The following is a 16,668-nucleotide window of genomic DNA, read 5'->3' on the forward strand; positions in this document are numbered from 1 at the left end:
ATATAGTTCAAAATATTTAAAATATGTGGGGGGCTACGCCCCCCACTCACCCCCTTACTATATATATACCAACTCCAGGGTCACACTACAGCTGGGGAAAGGCCATATATAACTTTCAGTGATATGTGTTTCAGTGAATTGAGTTTTCAGTGAATTGAGCTTTCAGTGAAAAGTGCACACTAATTTGACTTTCGGTGAAATGTGCATTCAGTGAAATGTCTCAGTGAATGCACATTTCACTGAAAGTCAAATTAGTGTGCACTTTTCACTGAAAGCTCAATTCACTGAAACACAAATCACTGAAAGTTATATATGGCCTTTCCCCCCACTGTAGTGCGACCCTGGAGTTGGTATATATAGTAAGGGGGTGTGTGGGGGGCGTAGCCGCCCACATATTTTAAATATTTTGAACTATATACATGGATACTTGCAATTACAATATTATTCTTTTCTGAACATAATATATACTTAAAATACCCTTCCTATATATACTAACTCCAGGGTTGCACTACAGTGGGGAAAAGGTCATACATAACTTTCAGTGAATTGAGTTTTCAGTGAATTGTGCTTTCAGTGATTTGTGTTCAGTCATTTGAGTTTAAGTGAAATGTCCTAGACCTATATATATATATATATATATATATATATATATATATATATATATATATATATATATATATATATATAGGGTCTACTATTCTTCATCAAATTTCACAATCGAAAGTGCACTTTTGCAAAAGCAGATTCATCGAATTGGCAAAAATAAATAGACTACTGTAAACACCGTTTTGCAGGGGGCAAGCCCCCTTGCACCCCCTACTTAAATATACCAACTCAGAGATTTGTACTACAGTGGGGAAAAGGATACATTTCCTTATCCCCACTGTAATGTGCTTCGGCGAATCGTCTTTCGCGAAAGTGCACTTCCGATGTAGTGCACTTTCACTTAAGTGGGTTTGACCTTCTGTTTTTCAACAATCTGTGTTTTAGACAAAAAGAAGGAGACCCATATATTTTTATTTAGACACACACACATACACACTGGATATAAAAAGTGTACACACCCTTGTTAAAATGCCATGTTTTTGTGATATAAAAAATGAGACCACAATAAATCATTTCAAAACTTTCCCAACTTTAATTTGACCTATAACCTGTACAATTCAATTGAAAAACAAACAAATCTAGTTAGGGGAAAAATATATTAAAAAAAATAAAAAATGCACAATAAGCTGGTTGCATAAGTGTGCACACCCTTAAACCAATACTTTGGTGAAGCACCTTTTGATTTAATTACAGCATTCAGTCTTCTTGGGTAGACACCTGCCATCAAATAAAGAGACTCTGATTAACCCCAAATAAAGTTCAGCTGTCCTAGTAGGATTTTCCTGACATTTACTCAGTTGCCTGCTACAGCAAAAGCCATGGTTCACAGACAGCTTAAGGTATCAGTTAGGAAAAGGGTACAAAAAATTTTCCATGGCATTGGATATACCATGGAACACATTGGATATACCATGGAACACAGTGAAGATAGTCATCAAAAAGTGGAGAAAATAAGGGACAACAGTGACATTGCAAAGAACTGGATGTCCCTCCAAAACTGATGAAAAGACAAGACGAAAACTGGTCAGGGAGGCTGCCAAGAGACAGTACAGTTGTGTACACTTACCATAAATGTAGATGTTAAGAGTGTATTCACTGTTGCAGTCATTACATTTGGGTAATCTGCTGGCAGGTTGCCCTCAGTCGGCCTGATTAACAAAATCTTGGGTCCTGCGTCGGTTGCTGTCCCTTCTTCCATGACGTCAGGGGTATAAAACATGCAGCAGACACCATTACATCAGTTTTTCTTGCCCCAGATGTCAGGTGCCCCCCAAATGGGATATATATATATATATATATATATATATATATATATATATATATATATATATAATACACCAAAAAGGCTTTTAAGCATAATAAAAGAAAGAAAAGGTATAGTAAAAGAAAAACAGGGGTCTGGAGGGAGGGTAACCAGGACCACAACAGTGAATACACTCGAACATCTACATTTATGGTAAGTGTACACAACTGTACTATGCCCATCGTGTTTCACTGTTGCAGTGATTACATTTGGGTATATTCCCAAAGCTAAGGTTGGGAGGATGGATTTATACAGCATTAGGACCAGCTATAAGGCCCTGCAAAACAGCAGTGGCAAAGCCAGCTATGGATTTAGAGAAAATTGGTAAGTGATGATGCTTGGTGAAAGTATGAACTGAACTCCAGGTAGCGGCTTCTAGAATATCCCTGGTAGGAACACCTCTGAGAAAGGCTGCTGAAGTAGATACGAGATCTGATCCCCTGTGGGATAGGTTTTCCATGGTGCTTATAACAGAAATGAATACAATGGCTTATCCATTTAGAAATGGCTTGCTTTGAAATAGCCTTCCCCTCTGCCCCGCAGCAAATGCTACCAGTTGTTCAGATTTTCTTTGAGATTTAGTCCTATCCAAGTAGGATCTAAGTTGTCTGTGTACATCCAATGTATGCAGAATCCGCTCTCTTGAACTGTGTATTGGGAAAGAAAGTTGGCAAATGAATAGAATGATTAAGAGCCACACTGGATAGCATCTTGGGCATGAATGATGGATTGGTCCTGAGTGACACCCTGTCCGAGTGAAAGATGATGAAAGGCTCCAAAGCTGTAAGGGCCTGTAATTCAGACATCCTTCTAGCTGAAGTGATTGCTAAAATGAAGGCTGTTTTTCAGGAAAGAAATTTTAATTCTGCGGTTGCGGCTGGCTCGAAAGTTTCTCCAATACAAAGTTAAGGTCCCAGGCAGGGGTTGGAGCTCTCCTGCGTGGTCTCAAGTTTTTAGCCCCTCTGATATACTGCTTTAGAAGAGGATGGGGGGGGGGGTCTGTGTTGTAATGAGCTGAAATGGCATGAGGCATAGATTTTTATGGAAGAAAAAGACAGGCCCTTATGAAGCATCTCAGTTAAGTATTGCAAAATCGGAGGTAAATTGGGCACTGCTGTGCTCATCCCTTGAGATTGATTCCAGGCACAGAATCTTTTCCATTTGTCAGCATAAGATTTTCTAGTACTAGGTCTTCTCGCCTCCAAAATGACATCCATCACAGGTTTGCTGAGGGATGCCAAGGGTGAATTTAAGTGATTAGTCAAGCTGCAAGATTCAAAGTTTGGAGCCGAGGGTGCAGAATTTGGTTCTCCTGCTGAGACAGTAAGGAAGGTGTCTGAGGCAGGTACTATGGAGAAATGTGTGACACACTGCGCAGGAGTGGGTACCAGTGTTGGAGAGCCCAGTATGGAGCAATCAAAATAATTTTTGGTTTGTCCTGTCTGACTTTTAGTAGAACTTTGTAAAGCAAAGACAGGGGGAAAGGCATAGACGGATAGGTTTTTCCAGCTGAAGGACAGAGCATCCACTTGAGCATCCACTTTCCAGGCTTTCTTGTGATGAGTTCTTGTGCAAAATTTGTCCAATGGGTAGTTTTGGGGTGAGGCAAAAAGATCTATGTCTGGGCTCCCCCATTTGCATGTCAACATGTTGAAAATCCGTGGTTCCAGTTTCCATTCATGAGGGTCCATGACATTTCGGCTTAGTTCGTCTGCCAGAACATTCTGCTTTCCTGGCAGGAATTGAGCTTGTAGTTGTACTTGGTAGCTCAAGGCCGTGTTCCACAATGCATGGCTAGTCTGCAGAGGGGTTAGGAATGTGTACCCCCCTGCTTGTTTATGTACCACATAACAGTGGTGTTGTCCGTCTTTATCAGTAATTATTCTGGATGAAGGTAGTCCTTGAAGGCTGTCAGTGCATTCTGTACAGCTAGCATTTCTTTTTGATTGATATGAAGTTGCGTTTGATTTGGGCTCCATTTTCCCTGAATGCACTTCCCTGCCAGATGAGCCCCCCCCCCATGCATAGTCTGATGAGTCTGTAGTTAGGGTTTGGGTGGCAGGGGGTGGTGTGAATGGCAGTCCCTTGTTTTGGTGGCAGGACTCTGCCCATCATAGGGAACTCTAGGTGCAGGCAAATATGATAGGAATCACTGTTTCTAGGCTGTGACAATGTTGACTTCTTAAACATTTTAGGTACCACTGAAGTTTCTTCACATGCAGTCTTGCATACGGAATTAGAAGAATGCACGAGGCCATGAACCCCAAGGCTTGCAGTATTTGCCTTCCAGATAGCAGGGTTTTTGTGGCTGCCTGTTTGAAGTAAGTCACCAAATGAATTTGCTTTTATGGCGTAAGGAAAGCCATCTGGGCAAATGTATTCAAGCTTGCACCCAGGAATGTAATTTTTTTGAGAGGCTACCAGTTGAGATTTCTTTTCGTTTATGGTGTACCCTAGACAGGTTAGAAGTCTTTTTACAAATGCCAGATGTTTTAGAAGAATGGCCTGGTTTTCTGCCTGAATTAGACAATCGTCCAGGTATGGATATATTTGAATATTTCTTTGCCTGCAAAAAAAAAATTACTGCAGCCAGGCACTTTTACCCTGGGCGCAGTAGACAAGCCAAAGGGCAGTGCAGAGAACTGACAATGCATGCAGCCTGCTTTGAAGTGTAGGAATCTTCTGCAAGATTCCCTGATTGGGATATGCAGGTAAGCCTTTTTTTAAGTCGAGAGTTGCCAACCAGGCATCCTTGCCTAGCATTGGAAGTAACTGGTGAAGGAGTCAGCATCTTGAATTTTGGATGTCCAGAAAGGTGTTTAGAGTAGACAGGTCCAGAATTGGACACCATGATTTGTCTTTTCTGGGTACCAGGAAAAGTCTGGAATAGAAACATTGTCCCTTTTCCAATTCTGGTACTAGTTGAATAGCCCCCATGTTTAGGAGGGAAAGTACTTGTTTCTGAGCCTCTTCCCACTGATTTGGGGGCAGGTCTGGCCACCCGTTTGGAGTTGGCAGCGTGTGGAAATGAAATCTGTATCCCTGGGACACTATATTTAAAACCCATTTGCCCTGGGTTATAAGTGCCAGTTTCTTGAATGAAGAGTCAGTTTCCCCCCCAAAGGGATGGCTAAGAGGTAAGTGCTTGGTAATTTCAAAGGGAAGTTATTGAGACTGTTTACCATAGGGTGGTGCCTTGTTGTTTCCAGATTTGGATGTGGAAGCACCCCATTGCTTAGTTCTGAAAGTCCCTTGGGACTGAAACCTGGTGGTTTTGGAATGTCTGGGTTTGGCCATAGTGGCTCTGGAAGGAGCTGGAAAGGACCAGTTCTTAGTAGGCCAATTCCTACTAAATCTAGGAGGTTGCACTTGTAAGAAATCTTTCAGTTTGCATAGATTTAGCTTTATCTTCCATCCTTTTTTAGAACTTCTTCAGCCTTATTGCCAAATAAGCGGTCCTACTGTAAATGAGCATCCAAAAGTTTTGCTTTAACATGATCAGGCAGAGATTGCTCCTTAAGCCAAGCATGTCTTCTAAGCACAGACCCAGTAACAGCAGCCCTACAAGAGGCCTCTAAGGATTCAAAACCACTTTGCAAAGTATGTTTGCCAACTTGTTCAGCTGAATGCAATAAATCCTGCAAATATTTATTCTCCATGCAGTCAGAAATCAACATTTTCTGTTTAAGCAGTCCCATGATAGGCTGTTGATATTTTAGCATATGGAATTGACAGTTTAAAGCCCTGCTTGCTAAGGTTACAGAAGTATAAACCTTTTTACCCCATCTATCCAGCACCCTGGAGTGTCTATCAGAAGGGGTAGGATTTTTAGCAGTAGAAGCCTTAATGCTCTTGGGCCCCTGAAATTTCAGGGTCCGCAACAGGATTTTTGAAAAGGAATTTGTGGGACTCAGGAACCCTGTAGTACCTGTCTGGTTTGCTAGGGGCTAGAGGCAAGGAATCAGGGGCCATACTGGATTCCGAAAACACACCAACAATATATAGTACAGGAGGTATAGCCAAAGGCCTATGCTGAGGAAGAAGGAGGAAATCCCTAAGCCTCTTTTTGGATTCAGAGAAATCCTGACTTTCCCAGTGGTAATGTTCCCTTAAGGTATACAAAGCTTCCCCAAAAGAGAAATCCTCAGGTGGACAAACAGAGGGAATGGAATCCTCTGCATCAAAGTCCTCATAAGTAGGTATGGACAAATCCAGATCATTAGAAGAATCAGAAGAAACAGAGTCCTGTTCAGAAGATTCATAGTCAAATTAAATCCTAGGCCTCTTGGAGGGGGGTTGACTACCCCTGATTAGAGTAATTAAATATTCAGCCATTTTGATCATTTGTTTTTTAGGCATAGGGGCCTAAACATGTGGCATGGGCGTCGGTTTTTTAGACACAGATCGAGATTTAGGCCTTAGCACTGAAGTTGGAGTCTATTTAATATGCAAGTTTGCAGGCCTGAATACACCATCAGAAGCCGGTGCCTGCTCAGCAGCTCTGGACTTATCCAAGTTAGAGACAGCCGCGGGTTCCATATGTGAAGCATCTCGCGGCATACCAGACTCCAAATGGGTCTCAGTGGAGGCCTGCGAATCAGAAGTAGCGGGTATCAGGGGCAAAAAAAACCCGCCTCACTGAGTTCCGCCGAACTAGCGACTGGCTTAGGAGAAGCTTCGTCGGCAGTTTTGGACCTCAATGGCTTGTCTCTGTCTTTTTCTTTGCGATTTTTCGGTATTCCGGTAGTTGGATGGCTAACCGACGTCATTTCTGGATAATTGAACCGAGAACTGAAATATTCTGAAGCAAAAATGTACTGATGACGGATAGTGCACTGATTAAATAAAGCACAAAACCGACAGCAAGGTACGTCGTGGTCAGGCCCTAGGCAAGAAATACAGTGCAAATGAAAATCCTTATGAGGTATTTGCTTCCCACAAGTAATACAATTATTAACTTTTACTGACATCGGTAAGGAGCAAGAAAAAGTTTCCCCAATGGGGTACTTCGCTTTAAGTTGAAGACTTCAGTTCTGAAACTCGAAAATGAAAATTTCGGGAGTTGGCCGACCGGCACTTGCGAACTGTTACTGCTTCGGGCACCGCGCAGCAAGAAAGACTGATGTAATGGCATCAGCTGCATGTTTTATACCCCTGATGACCTGACGTCATGGAAGAAGGGACAGCAACTGACGCAGGACCCAATACTTTGTTAATCAGGCCGACTGACGGCAACCTGCCAGCAGATTACCCAAATGTAATGACTGCAACAGTGAAACACGATGAACATCTACAGCAACACTGAAGGAGCTGCAAGAATTTCTGGCAAGTACTGGTTGTGTTCAACATGTGACAACTACCTACCATATTCTCCAAATGTCAGGATTATGGGGTAGGGTTGCAAGACGGAAGCCTTTTCTTACACAGAAAAACGTCCAGGCCCATTTACAAAACAATACATCAAGTCTCCCAAAAGCATGTGGAAAAATGTGTTATGGTCAGATGAAACCAAGGTTGAACTTTTTGGCCACAATTCCAAAAGGTACGTTTGGGGCAAAAACAACACTTTGCATCACCAGAAGAACACCATCCCCACGGTGAAGCATGATGGTGGCAGTATCATGCTTTGGGTTTGCTTTTCTTCAGCTGGAACAGGGCTTTAATCAAGGTGGAGGGAATTATGAACAGTTACAAATACCAGTCACTTTTGGCCCAAAACCTTCAGGCATCTGCTAGAAAGCTGAAGATGAAGAGGAATTTCACCTTTCAACACAACAATGACCCCAAGCACACATCCAAATCGACAAAAGAATGGCTTCACCAGAAGAAAGTTTTGGAATGGCCCAGCCATTGCTCAGACCTAAATCCAATAGAAAATCTGTGGGGTAACCTGAAGAGGGTGGGCACAAGAGATGCCCTCGCAATATGACAGATTTGGAGTGCTTTTGCAAGGAAGAATGGGCAAATATTGCCAAGTCAAGATGTGCCATGCTGATAAGACTCCTACCCAAGACTGAATACTGTAATTAAATCACAATGTGCTTCAACTAACTATTAGTTTAACGGTGTGCACACCTATACAACTAGCTTATTGTACATCTTTTGTTTTATATTTTTTCCCCTAACAGATTTGTTTGTTTTTCAATTGAATTGTACTGGTTACAGCTCACATTAAAGGTGGGAAAAGTTTTGAAATGATTAATTGTGGTCTCATTTTTTTATATCACATAACCCTGGCATTTTTACCAGTGACTCTGTAATAAATGACTAAAGGAGGATCAAACCTGACAACTGTGACTGAGGCCCCAGACTGGGTTCAAAATAAAAAAGACAGTTTACATGTAATTCTACTTATGGAAATATAAATGCATTATAATGTATAAACAATGCTAAAATCTTGCAGTAATATACAATGTTCCCATAACTGCAAATGAAGCTACAAGACCAAGCTCCCAGAACAAACTAAAAAAATGCAAATAGATAAATTTTTTTGGGCTAAAACAAGGACAAAAAGCAGAGATGTACAGAAAAAGTATTATAACAGGTCACTGCAAGTGCAACTTATTTTTTTTAAGCAGAATGCAACTAACAGCATTTTTTCTTCCCTGCTGATGAAAAGCTTGCATCTCGCACTGAAGTATTTAAGCTTTAAGACAAGTTATACAACTGAATCAAAATGCAGCATACAAAATAACTATTCAATAAGTATGGCAATATGCTCATGGAGACTTGTCTAAGTATTTTCTAAACATTTCATCACCTTTTCAAATATGAAAGCACTAGGTGAAATCAAATCTGCGTTTTAGCTTTGTAAGCTCAACTAACTTACCCCTTTTGCCCAATGAAGATCCTGCAAAGATGCAACCTGTAGAAGTCTCAGCAACGACTCTGGGAGGGAAAGTGGATAAAAACATATAATAAATGATTTGTTCTTTTTCTGAAAAATCTATCTTCAACAAAGCCACACAAAAAAGAAGACACTAGGAATGCTGACAATCTACCCAAGATATCTATTTTGTTTTCTAGACAATATTTCAAACCTCTTTTATGAACACCTGCAGCAGACTGTCTGGCTACCACTACTGCAAAAGAATGTGCCTTCAGACAAGATTTTATTCAGGAAACAGAAAATATTATCTAGGAAACAAAAAAGAACCAGCATATCATGTGTTAAGTCACTTCAAGCAACAGTCCTGAGCAGGTATCTGTAACAAGTTATGTACACTCCATACCAAACTGTATGAGAATGCCTTTGGCAGAGTGCATCTTTACTTATGCTTTCAGTACAACCGTCTTGGCACCGCCCCTGAAATATCCATCTCCTATACTTACCATTGTACATGCCACCTGTCGCACATATTGTAACATCATGTGCCAGAGTAGCAAAGACCTGCTCAGTCACTGAACTTCCCTGTTCTACCCTATACACTAAAGTACAACGGGAAGATAAACAAGAAATAGAAGATATATACTTGCCATAATGACAGATCTGTATGGACATCAGACCTTCAAGACTTAAGAACACATGTCTTTGTCAGCTTGGCACATAACTTTTTCAGGCTCCAACTCCTCCTCCTTACTCCTAATGCTTCTCTCAACACTAACATTTCAGATATCCAATGTGCCACTCTCAAGCAAAGCACAAGAGAATAATATCCAAAAATAATAAATGGTAATACAGCCTAGCCCTTCTAAGCCTTCTCTGTCCATGGTTGGTGGATAGAGGATGGTTATACTGAACAAAATGGACCATGAACATGCATGTCCTACCATTACATTAAATTAACTTTCATACCTGACAGTCTGGTCCATCTTCTTCAATTTTTCAAGACAGTTTCAAGCACATCCTGCTGGGTAGCACCATGAAAGCATGGAAGGAAGTCCTAGACCTTGAGATCACATCCAACTTGTAGCTGAAGAAACCAAATCTGTTAAGACCAAATCTGGGATAAAGAAAGGCTATTGACCTGTTCTATACCCAAGTTTCTTCAGAAAGCTACATAATTGGAAATCATAAAGGAGTCCTGGGTCCATTTTTGGAAAACATTCCTGGCCCTCTTCTCCTTAGGGTAACTCAGGGAGTAGAAGTTGCTGCATTTGGTGTTGTCCAAGGACACAAACAGGTCACAGCATGGCTTCCAAAAGCAATGCAAACTCTTCAATGCCACTGATAAGCTGAAGGAGCATTTGTGTTGCAACAAAAACAGCTGAAGCAGTCCACAAGGTGGTTTACTCCACCAATGAATATAGGCAAATAAAGTGACTGGTTGACATAGCCCATTCCAATACTATCATGGCTTCTTAACTAATACTACACTATTTATGTACCATACCACACATGTTGGAATGGATGCAGCTGCACTCGGAGGGATCACCCTCATCTTCAGTAGATGATATGGGCAACCCCTAGTTGAGATCAAATAACTTGGACCAAGTAAGCCCTTGACAATACCCCCATTTAAGGGCTGAGGCATCCATGATACTAGCACGGAGGGAAGCTGAAAGGAGCGGCTCACAGTTAGGTTAGAAAAATGCTGAAGATGCAAAAACCAAACGGCTGCAGGTACACTGAGGTGCCCAAAACACACAACAACAGCAAAAGTAAATTAAGGCACCAAAGTTACACACTGGAAATCAGTCACTGTACTTTATTGCAGAAGACAAACGGTAAGCGCTTTCACAACTTAATGTTGCTTCATCAGACCACATCACTACAACTGATGCTTGGTTAAATACTAGGACAATTAGTATGACATCACAATTTAAAGAGATATTACTCCACTAACATAAGAACATATATCGATATCCATAAGAAAAATGCATAAAATATATAGAAAGGTGTGTATTTACACACAATAATATTTAAAAAAGGGGAATGTCATCCCTGATGGTTATTAAAAAAAAAAAAATATATATATATATATATATATATATATATATATGTACATATACACACACATTTTGTTCACATATAACCATAATAGTACAATAAAAAATATATAAAAAACTCATATTTAGTGTTTAAGGCGCCTTGCCTTAAGGTAAGGAACTAATGAGGTGCAGCCATTCAAACCAGGATATCTATCTGCTTGTAATTTAGTGAACCATTGTTGTTCTAATTCTTCAGTGTGGTTTTCTACATCACCACCTCTGTTTGTCCTTACTATTTGTTGTAAAATTAAAAATTTAAAACAATGACTACTGTCTGTATTCAGGACACGATTAGCTAGAGCATTTGATTGCTTCTGGTTCCGTATGTCCCTTATATGTTCTAACAATCTTTCTTTAAAACTCCTATTTGTTTTGCCTACATAATAGGCATGGCATGCTTGGCAAAAACAAAAATAAACAACATCAACACTTTTACAATCATAGTAATTCTTCGTATAAAGTTTAAAACATTTCACAGGATGAATGTACTCATTTTTAGTGTAGACATGCTGACAAGCAGCAAAAAATGCAACCACTAATGTAGATGAGCTTTGCAAGTTTTGGAAATCTGTTTGACCTGGAAAAAGGCCTGTGCACTGTGACTGTTCATAGGATCATAGACGTTACAAGGCTAATGGCCCCAGGGCCCTTACAAGCCTTGCCAAGTTCTACCTGTGTTACCATGGGTGTCTGGTTCAAGCAGACACTAAAATCAGCACCTACTGCCCCTGTCCAACAGGGACACAGGTGGAACCCCAAGGGTGAATTTCCGGTTACCCATCCAATCATCCAAATTACACAAATAGGGCCAAGGACAGGCTCTGTTTAACATGAATAGGAAGCATGTTCCAAAAGTGGGGCACCTCCGAGACAAAATCTGTCTCTCCAGTGAGTTACACTGATGTCACTTACCAGGTTAAGGTCCTTTCAGCAAATGACCTGTGTGCCATTTGAGTTGCGAATGTGCAGCATTTCCATTAAAGCTGGGTCAGAGATTGCTCTATATGCAAGGCAAATGTCATCTCTGAGCAGTTTCTATGACACAGAGTAAAGTGACAATCATTTCAGTCTGTCCACATAAGACAGATCTTGACGACCATGAATTTTCTTTGTAAGGAACCTTTGCTGTCTCTCCAATTGCTGCAGGTGTTTGGAAAAGAACATACCAAGGGCAGCGTTCTACTCTATTACTGGCTTGATAAGGGAAGAGTATAGGGGGGTTATAACATCTTTTTCTGGAGGCAATACCCTTGCTTATAAGGCGAGCAATATAAAATGCCCTTCTTACCACTTTGGAGAAGGTTGCCATTGACCTGCATGCCCAGATATCTCACCACTGCCTGCATGCTTAAAGTATTACTACTGGTGTGGTAGTTTGCAGGAACATCACCCTTGCCGAAGGAGATGATAATGCAATTTTTTGCATTAAGTTTAAGACCATGACTTTGGTACCAGTTATTAGTCTGTGTAAGACCTTGCAGGATAGTGACAATGCTAGGGGTTTCAATGATCGCTCCCAGTTTGCAGTCATAAGCAAACTTTTGTCAGCCACACTCCTTTAGTTTTAGCCTGTATTTTGGACAAGTAAATTCAGAACAATAGGAGTAGAACCAATCCCTGCGGAACACCACTGGTTATGGGTCTGCTTCAGGTAGTGGAGTCTCCTATTTTGACCATATGAATTCTATCAGAGCGCCAATTTGCAACCCACCTGACAATATATGGGTTGATACCCAGCTGGGTGAGTTTGCCAATGATGCTCGAGTGGGGGATTGTGTCAAAGGCCTTGGCTAAGTCTAGGTCAGCTGTGTGTGAAGATTTGCCCAGGATGTTATTCAGGAGACATACGGTAATACAGCCTAGCCGTTGTGTCTTGAGCAGCTACTGCAAAACTCATGAGACATTTAGCAAGAAAAAAATATGTACTATAGCTGCCTTAAGTCAAAATCCTGATGCAAAAAGCTGCTGAAACTGAACTAGGCGGACTAAAGAAGCTGACAGACTTTTTGGCGGGTAGGCTTACAAGACTGAGTGTCTAGAGGACAACCAATAAAAGTCAGGATCTGCAGTGGCTGCAATTATGACTTCAATGTTCACTGTAAATTCCTAAAGAATGGAAAGACTAAAGTATAGAAGCCTATGCGGACACTAGGACTTCCATCACTGGAATGGCCAGGAGCTCATCATCCAAGCAGGGGGGAAAAACTCCACTCAGCCTCTGGTTCACAACAGCAGCAGCAACAACCAACTACTACCACCACCAGGCACATGGTAAACACCACTGGGGGTTAAGCTGAGACTGAATGGAATGGCCCAGAAGGAATAGTGATGGGATCCTACCTAGAAGTGAAAAAAAAAAAAAAAAAACGGACTCCTTTTCAATTTTTATAAGCAAACAAGCATCTTGGAGGTCAACAGTATATCTAATCTCTTGACAATACAGAACAGGCAACTGCACGGCAATAATCTGTAATTTTTCCCTTAGGACAAATCCAATTAACTCAGATCTAGAATTGTCCAATGGTCCCTGGTACTCGTAAAAGTAAATACCCTTATCCTTTCTTGTCTGGTCAGATTTCCTGGACTTTTTTCTTTTTTAAGAAGTGAAACCGCTTTCTTGGCTACATGTTTGAAGGGGTGGAACATCAAATAAATGGTGCAACTTAGGAAGGGTGTGCAACAGAATTCTGCAGCCCTGGACAGGATACTCAGAATATACTTGTTTTGCCCGATAGCCAGCTATACCGATGGATAAAATGGCCACTGACTGCCTCCATAGTAGGACAGCAGTGTAATACTTCAGTATATCCACTGTAATTCTTCTGCGGAAAACTATGAAAATCCAGGATATGGTTGTAAATTTCTGCCTTTGACTGGATGTATATTTTGAAAATTGCCATGGCCGCGCACTGGTTCTTTCCAGACTGTTGACCTTTTTGTTGCTACTGGTCAAGCCTGTACCCTTATTTTACTTATTTATACCAGGTTAGTCCCACTGGCCCAGAGGTTTCTTTTCAGCATAGACCCAAAGTGGTATTTATACTGACAAGGGGAAATCTGGCCAGGATACAGGGTAGATTTCTCAACTCTTTTCAGTAAATGTCATGAGATCTTTTGCATCCACTTGATCTACCAACTCAGTAGACGAGGCCTCGATTTAACGTCTCATCCAAATGATGGCACTTAGGAATGTAGCACCCCTTATATGCTGCATACTGTGTTAAAACTTGAAATTAATCCAAGTATTCGGAGTGGGAATAAAAGCCACAGCCTTCTGATCTTCCACCTGCTGAGCTACTGACATTTTAATTTTTATTTTACATTTGTTTAGCGGGAAACTTCAATTGGACAACTTGTCCACTTTCAGTGTAGGTCTGGGGAGAAAAGATCCAAGACATACAAAGACTTAGACAAATTTAACAATTTTACAAAAGAGAATTTGTCAAGTTTAACATTTTACATAAATTATATCAGAAAAACAATATTGAATGTAACTTGTTTTGTAAGGAAATACATGCTACAGTTGGTGGATCATTCAACAGATTATAAAAAACAGAGAAGTAGTAAGGTTACTGCGGAGTAGAAGAGAAATTGTGTACCAAGTTTTGTTTGAGCTGGTCACTTCACTGCAAGCTTTACAGGGTTACCCAACAGCTGGGATCAGAGTCTATGGGGTTAAGAAAGGGATATGTAGTGTGAGAGAAGAGGAAAGTAGAAGCAAAAGTGTTTGGTAGGACTGCTGTGAGGTGTCAGGGATGGGGTTGGGGGATTATACAGGAACTAGGTAGAATGACAGTATAAGGAATTTAACTAGACTAACCTGAGTTAGATGGTGTTCTTATTCTGGTTCAGTATATGAGAATATCCATGAGGCAAATAGGTGGGCTTTTAGAAGTTTTTTGAATTGAACAATGTTAGTAAGGGTTTTGATGTGGACTGAGACACTATTCCACTCTCATCTCCACTTTGGCCATTTTTTGTATTTGGAGTAACTGACACTACCACAACTAAAAATCGGACTGTTCAGTGTTCAAGAATGGTTGCACAGTGGAGTCTCAAAATCATCCACCTAAAACTGTGAAAATATTCCTTTCTTTCTTAGTATCATCCAGTTTCTCTTGAACCTGTGAGCCAGACAGACTGATTATGTTTTACGGGACACTGATAAAGGGTACCTTAAAATTCTCTGTGAAACTGATAATGCACAACCCAGGCATAATGTTAAATGGTGGCAACCATGCCAGATGCCTCTCATTGCACCGTCATGAGAACTGTATGTCAAGTGCATGGTGAAGTTGTGCTACCCATCAGATGACCTTGAACTTGTCCTCCTTATTGGGAGTTTTTTCCAACGACTTCATGTCTCAGGTCATGCCGCAAATGCAATATATGTGAAAGGCAACCAAGTGAAATGGTAGAGGACATGTACACTCACTTCCCCAAATGATCAAATGCTTTCAACTCCTTGTCTGAAAAAGGGACCAATAGACTTCGTGTTGGGGTCATTTTCAAGGCTGCTGGAGTGATGCAATCTACAGTCCTTCAAATAGCAGAGGATCTTATCTGGTATCCTATGAATAGGAACCACAACATACATCTCCTTCCAAGTCCCCCTGATGAAAAGAGAACCAAGAACCAATCATGCATCCATGCGGAAAATCAGAAGGTCTCCTGCAAAACACTTTCTGAACACAAATGAGAGGACTCACTGGGCTTTCCCCCTCTCTTCTGCATCATCTCAAGTATTTCCCCAAATTTGGGATTATACAAGAGAATGTTAGGGGAGTCTCCTGCATCTCCTCTATTACTGTCTTGTGTAGGGGACTTCAAAGGGGAGTCAATGTGCTTCCTCTTACACTGCTTCTAAACAACCACAGAGGAAAACTCCAAGTAGGAAGATGAACTAGAAGCATACACACACCATCCACTAACTTCGTCTTTCCCAATGGTGGAAAGATCAAAAAAATAAAAAGGCAGATAGAAAGGTATCCTACCTTGAGACTGAAACTGAAGAAAGTATCAGGGGGAAATCCTTGCAGTGGCCTGCAGTGCTGAATCAATGTCAAGAACATACTTGATGGAAAACATGAATACAAAATGTGTGGTGTTGACACTGATCTGCACTGAACTTAGCATAGTAAGCAGAGATAAAATAAAACCGAATCTCCATCAGCATCAGGAAGTCATTTGAGGCCGAGACTGGCAAAGAGGTCCTTGATGCAGTGGTACGAAAGGTCAAAAGGGAATTGCAGGCATTGGGAATGAACTTGAGCTCACCCCCCCCCCCCCAACACTGACATCTGGGATCAGAAATACACTATATGTCAAAGGAACCAGTGCAAACACCATCAATGGTGGTTAAACAAAGGGCAGCGCCCAGGGAGGCTGCGGCCGTGTTAAATCATGATACAGGACTGCTTAATCTGTCTTATTTTTCTGGCAAAAAAACAAGAAAATAATGTTCCAGTCATTTAAACGAAGTGACAGTAACTTACAGCAGAAAGAAACTTCTGGAAATCAAGTGTTCGATTATGCCATTTTTCTGGCTGGATTCCCTGCTTACTACAGAGCATCTGGGGCTTAACACTCACAGAACTGCTGGAACTCAACATCCTAAGCAATCGAGCTTCAAAGTATCTAAATCAGGGAATGGAAGGCTCTGGAACTATCAGGATGGAACTCAAAAGGAAGAGATGCAACAGAACCAGGAAAAGAGTCTGCAGAGCTGGAATTGCTGCCAGACTGAAAACAAGCCCTCAAGTTTGTACTTCCCTCAATTTTGTTAGCAAATGTATGCTCATAAGACAATCAAATTGACTTTCAGGCTA

General features: G+C 41.0%; 1 protein-coding gene across 1 annotated transcript in view; it reads right to left on the reverse strand.

Annotated features, from left to right (window-relative positions):
• Positions 1–16,668, reverse strand: part of RTCA (RNA 3'-terminal phosphate cyclase) — a 337,192-nt gene that overhangs the window by 36,034 nt on the left and 284,490 nt on the right. Inside the window, exon 8 of the mRNA XM_044085720.1 lies at positions 8,739–8,797. Within this exon, the coding sequence (XP_043941655.1) occupies positions 8,739–8,797 (59 nt within the window). The remainder of the gene's footprint in view (positions 1–8,738; positions 8,798–16,668) is intronic.

The sequence above is a fragment of the Protopterus annectens genome, chromosome 10.part0 (genome assembly GCF_019279795.1).
Source record: "Protopterus annectens isolate FY-2018-M chromosome 10.part0, PAN1.0, whole genome shotgun sequence".
Lineage (NCBI taxonomy): Eukaryota > Metazoa > Chordata > Ceratodontiformes > Protopteridae > Protopterus > Protopterus annectens.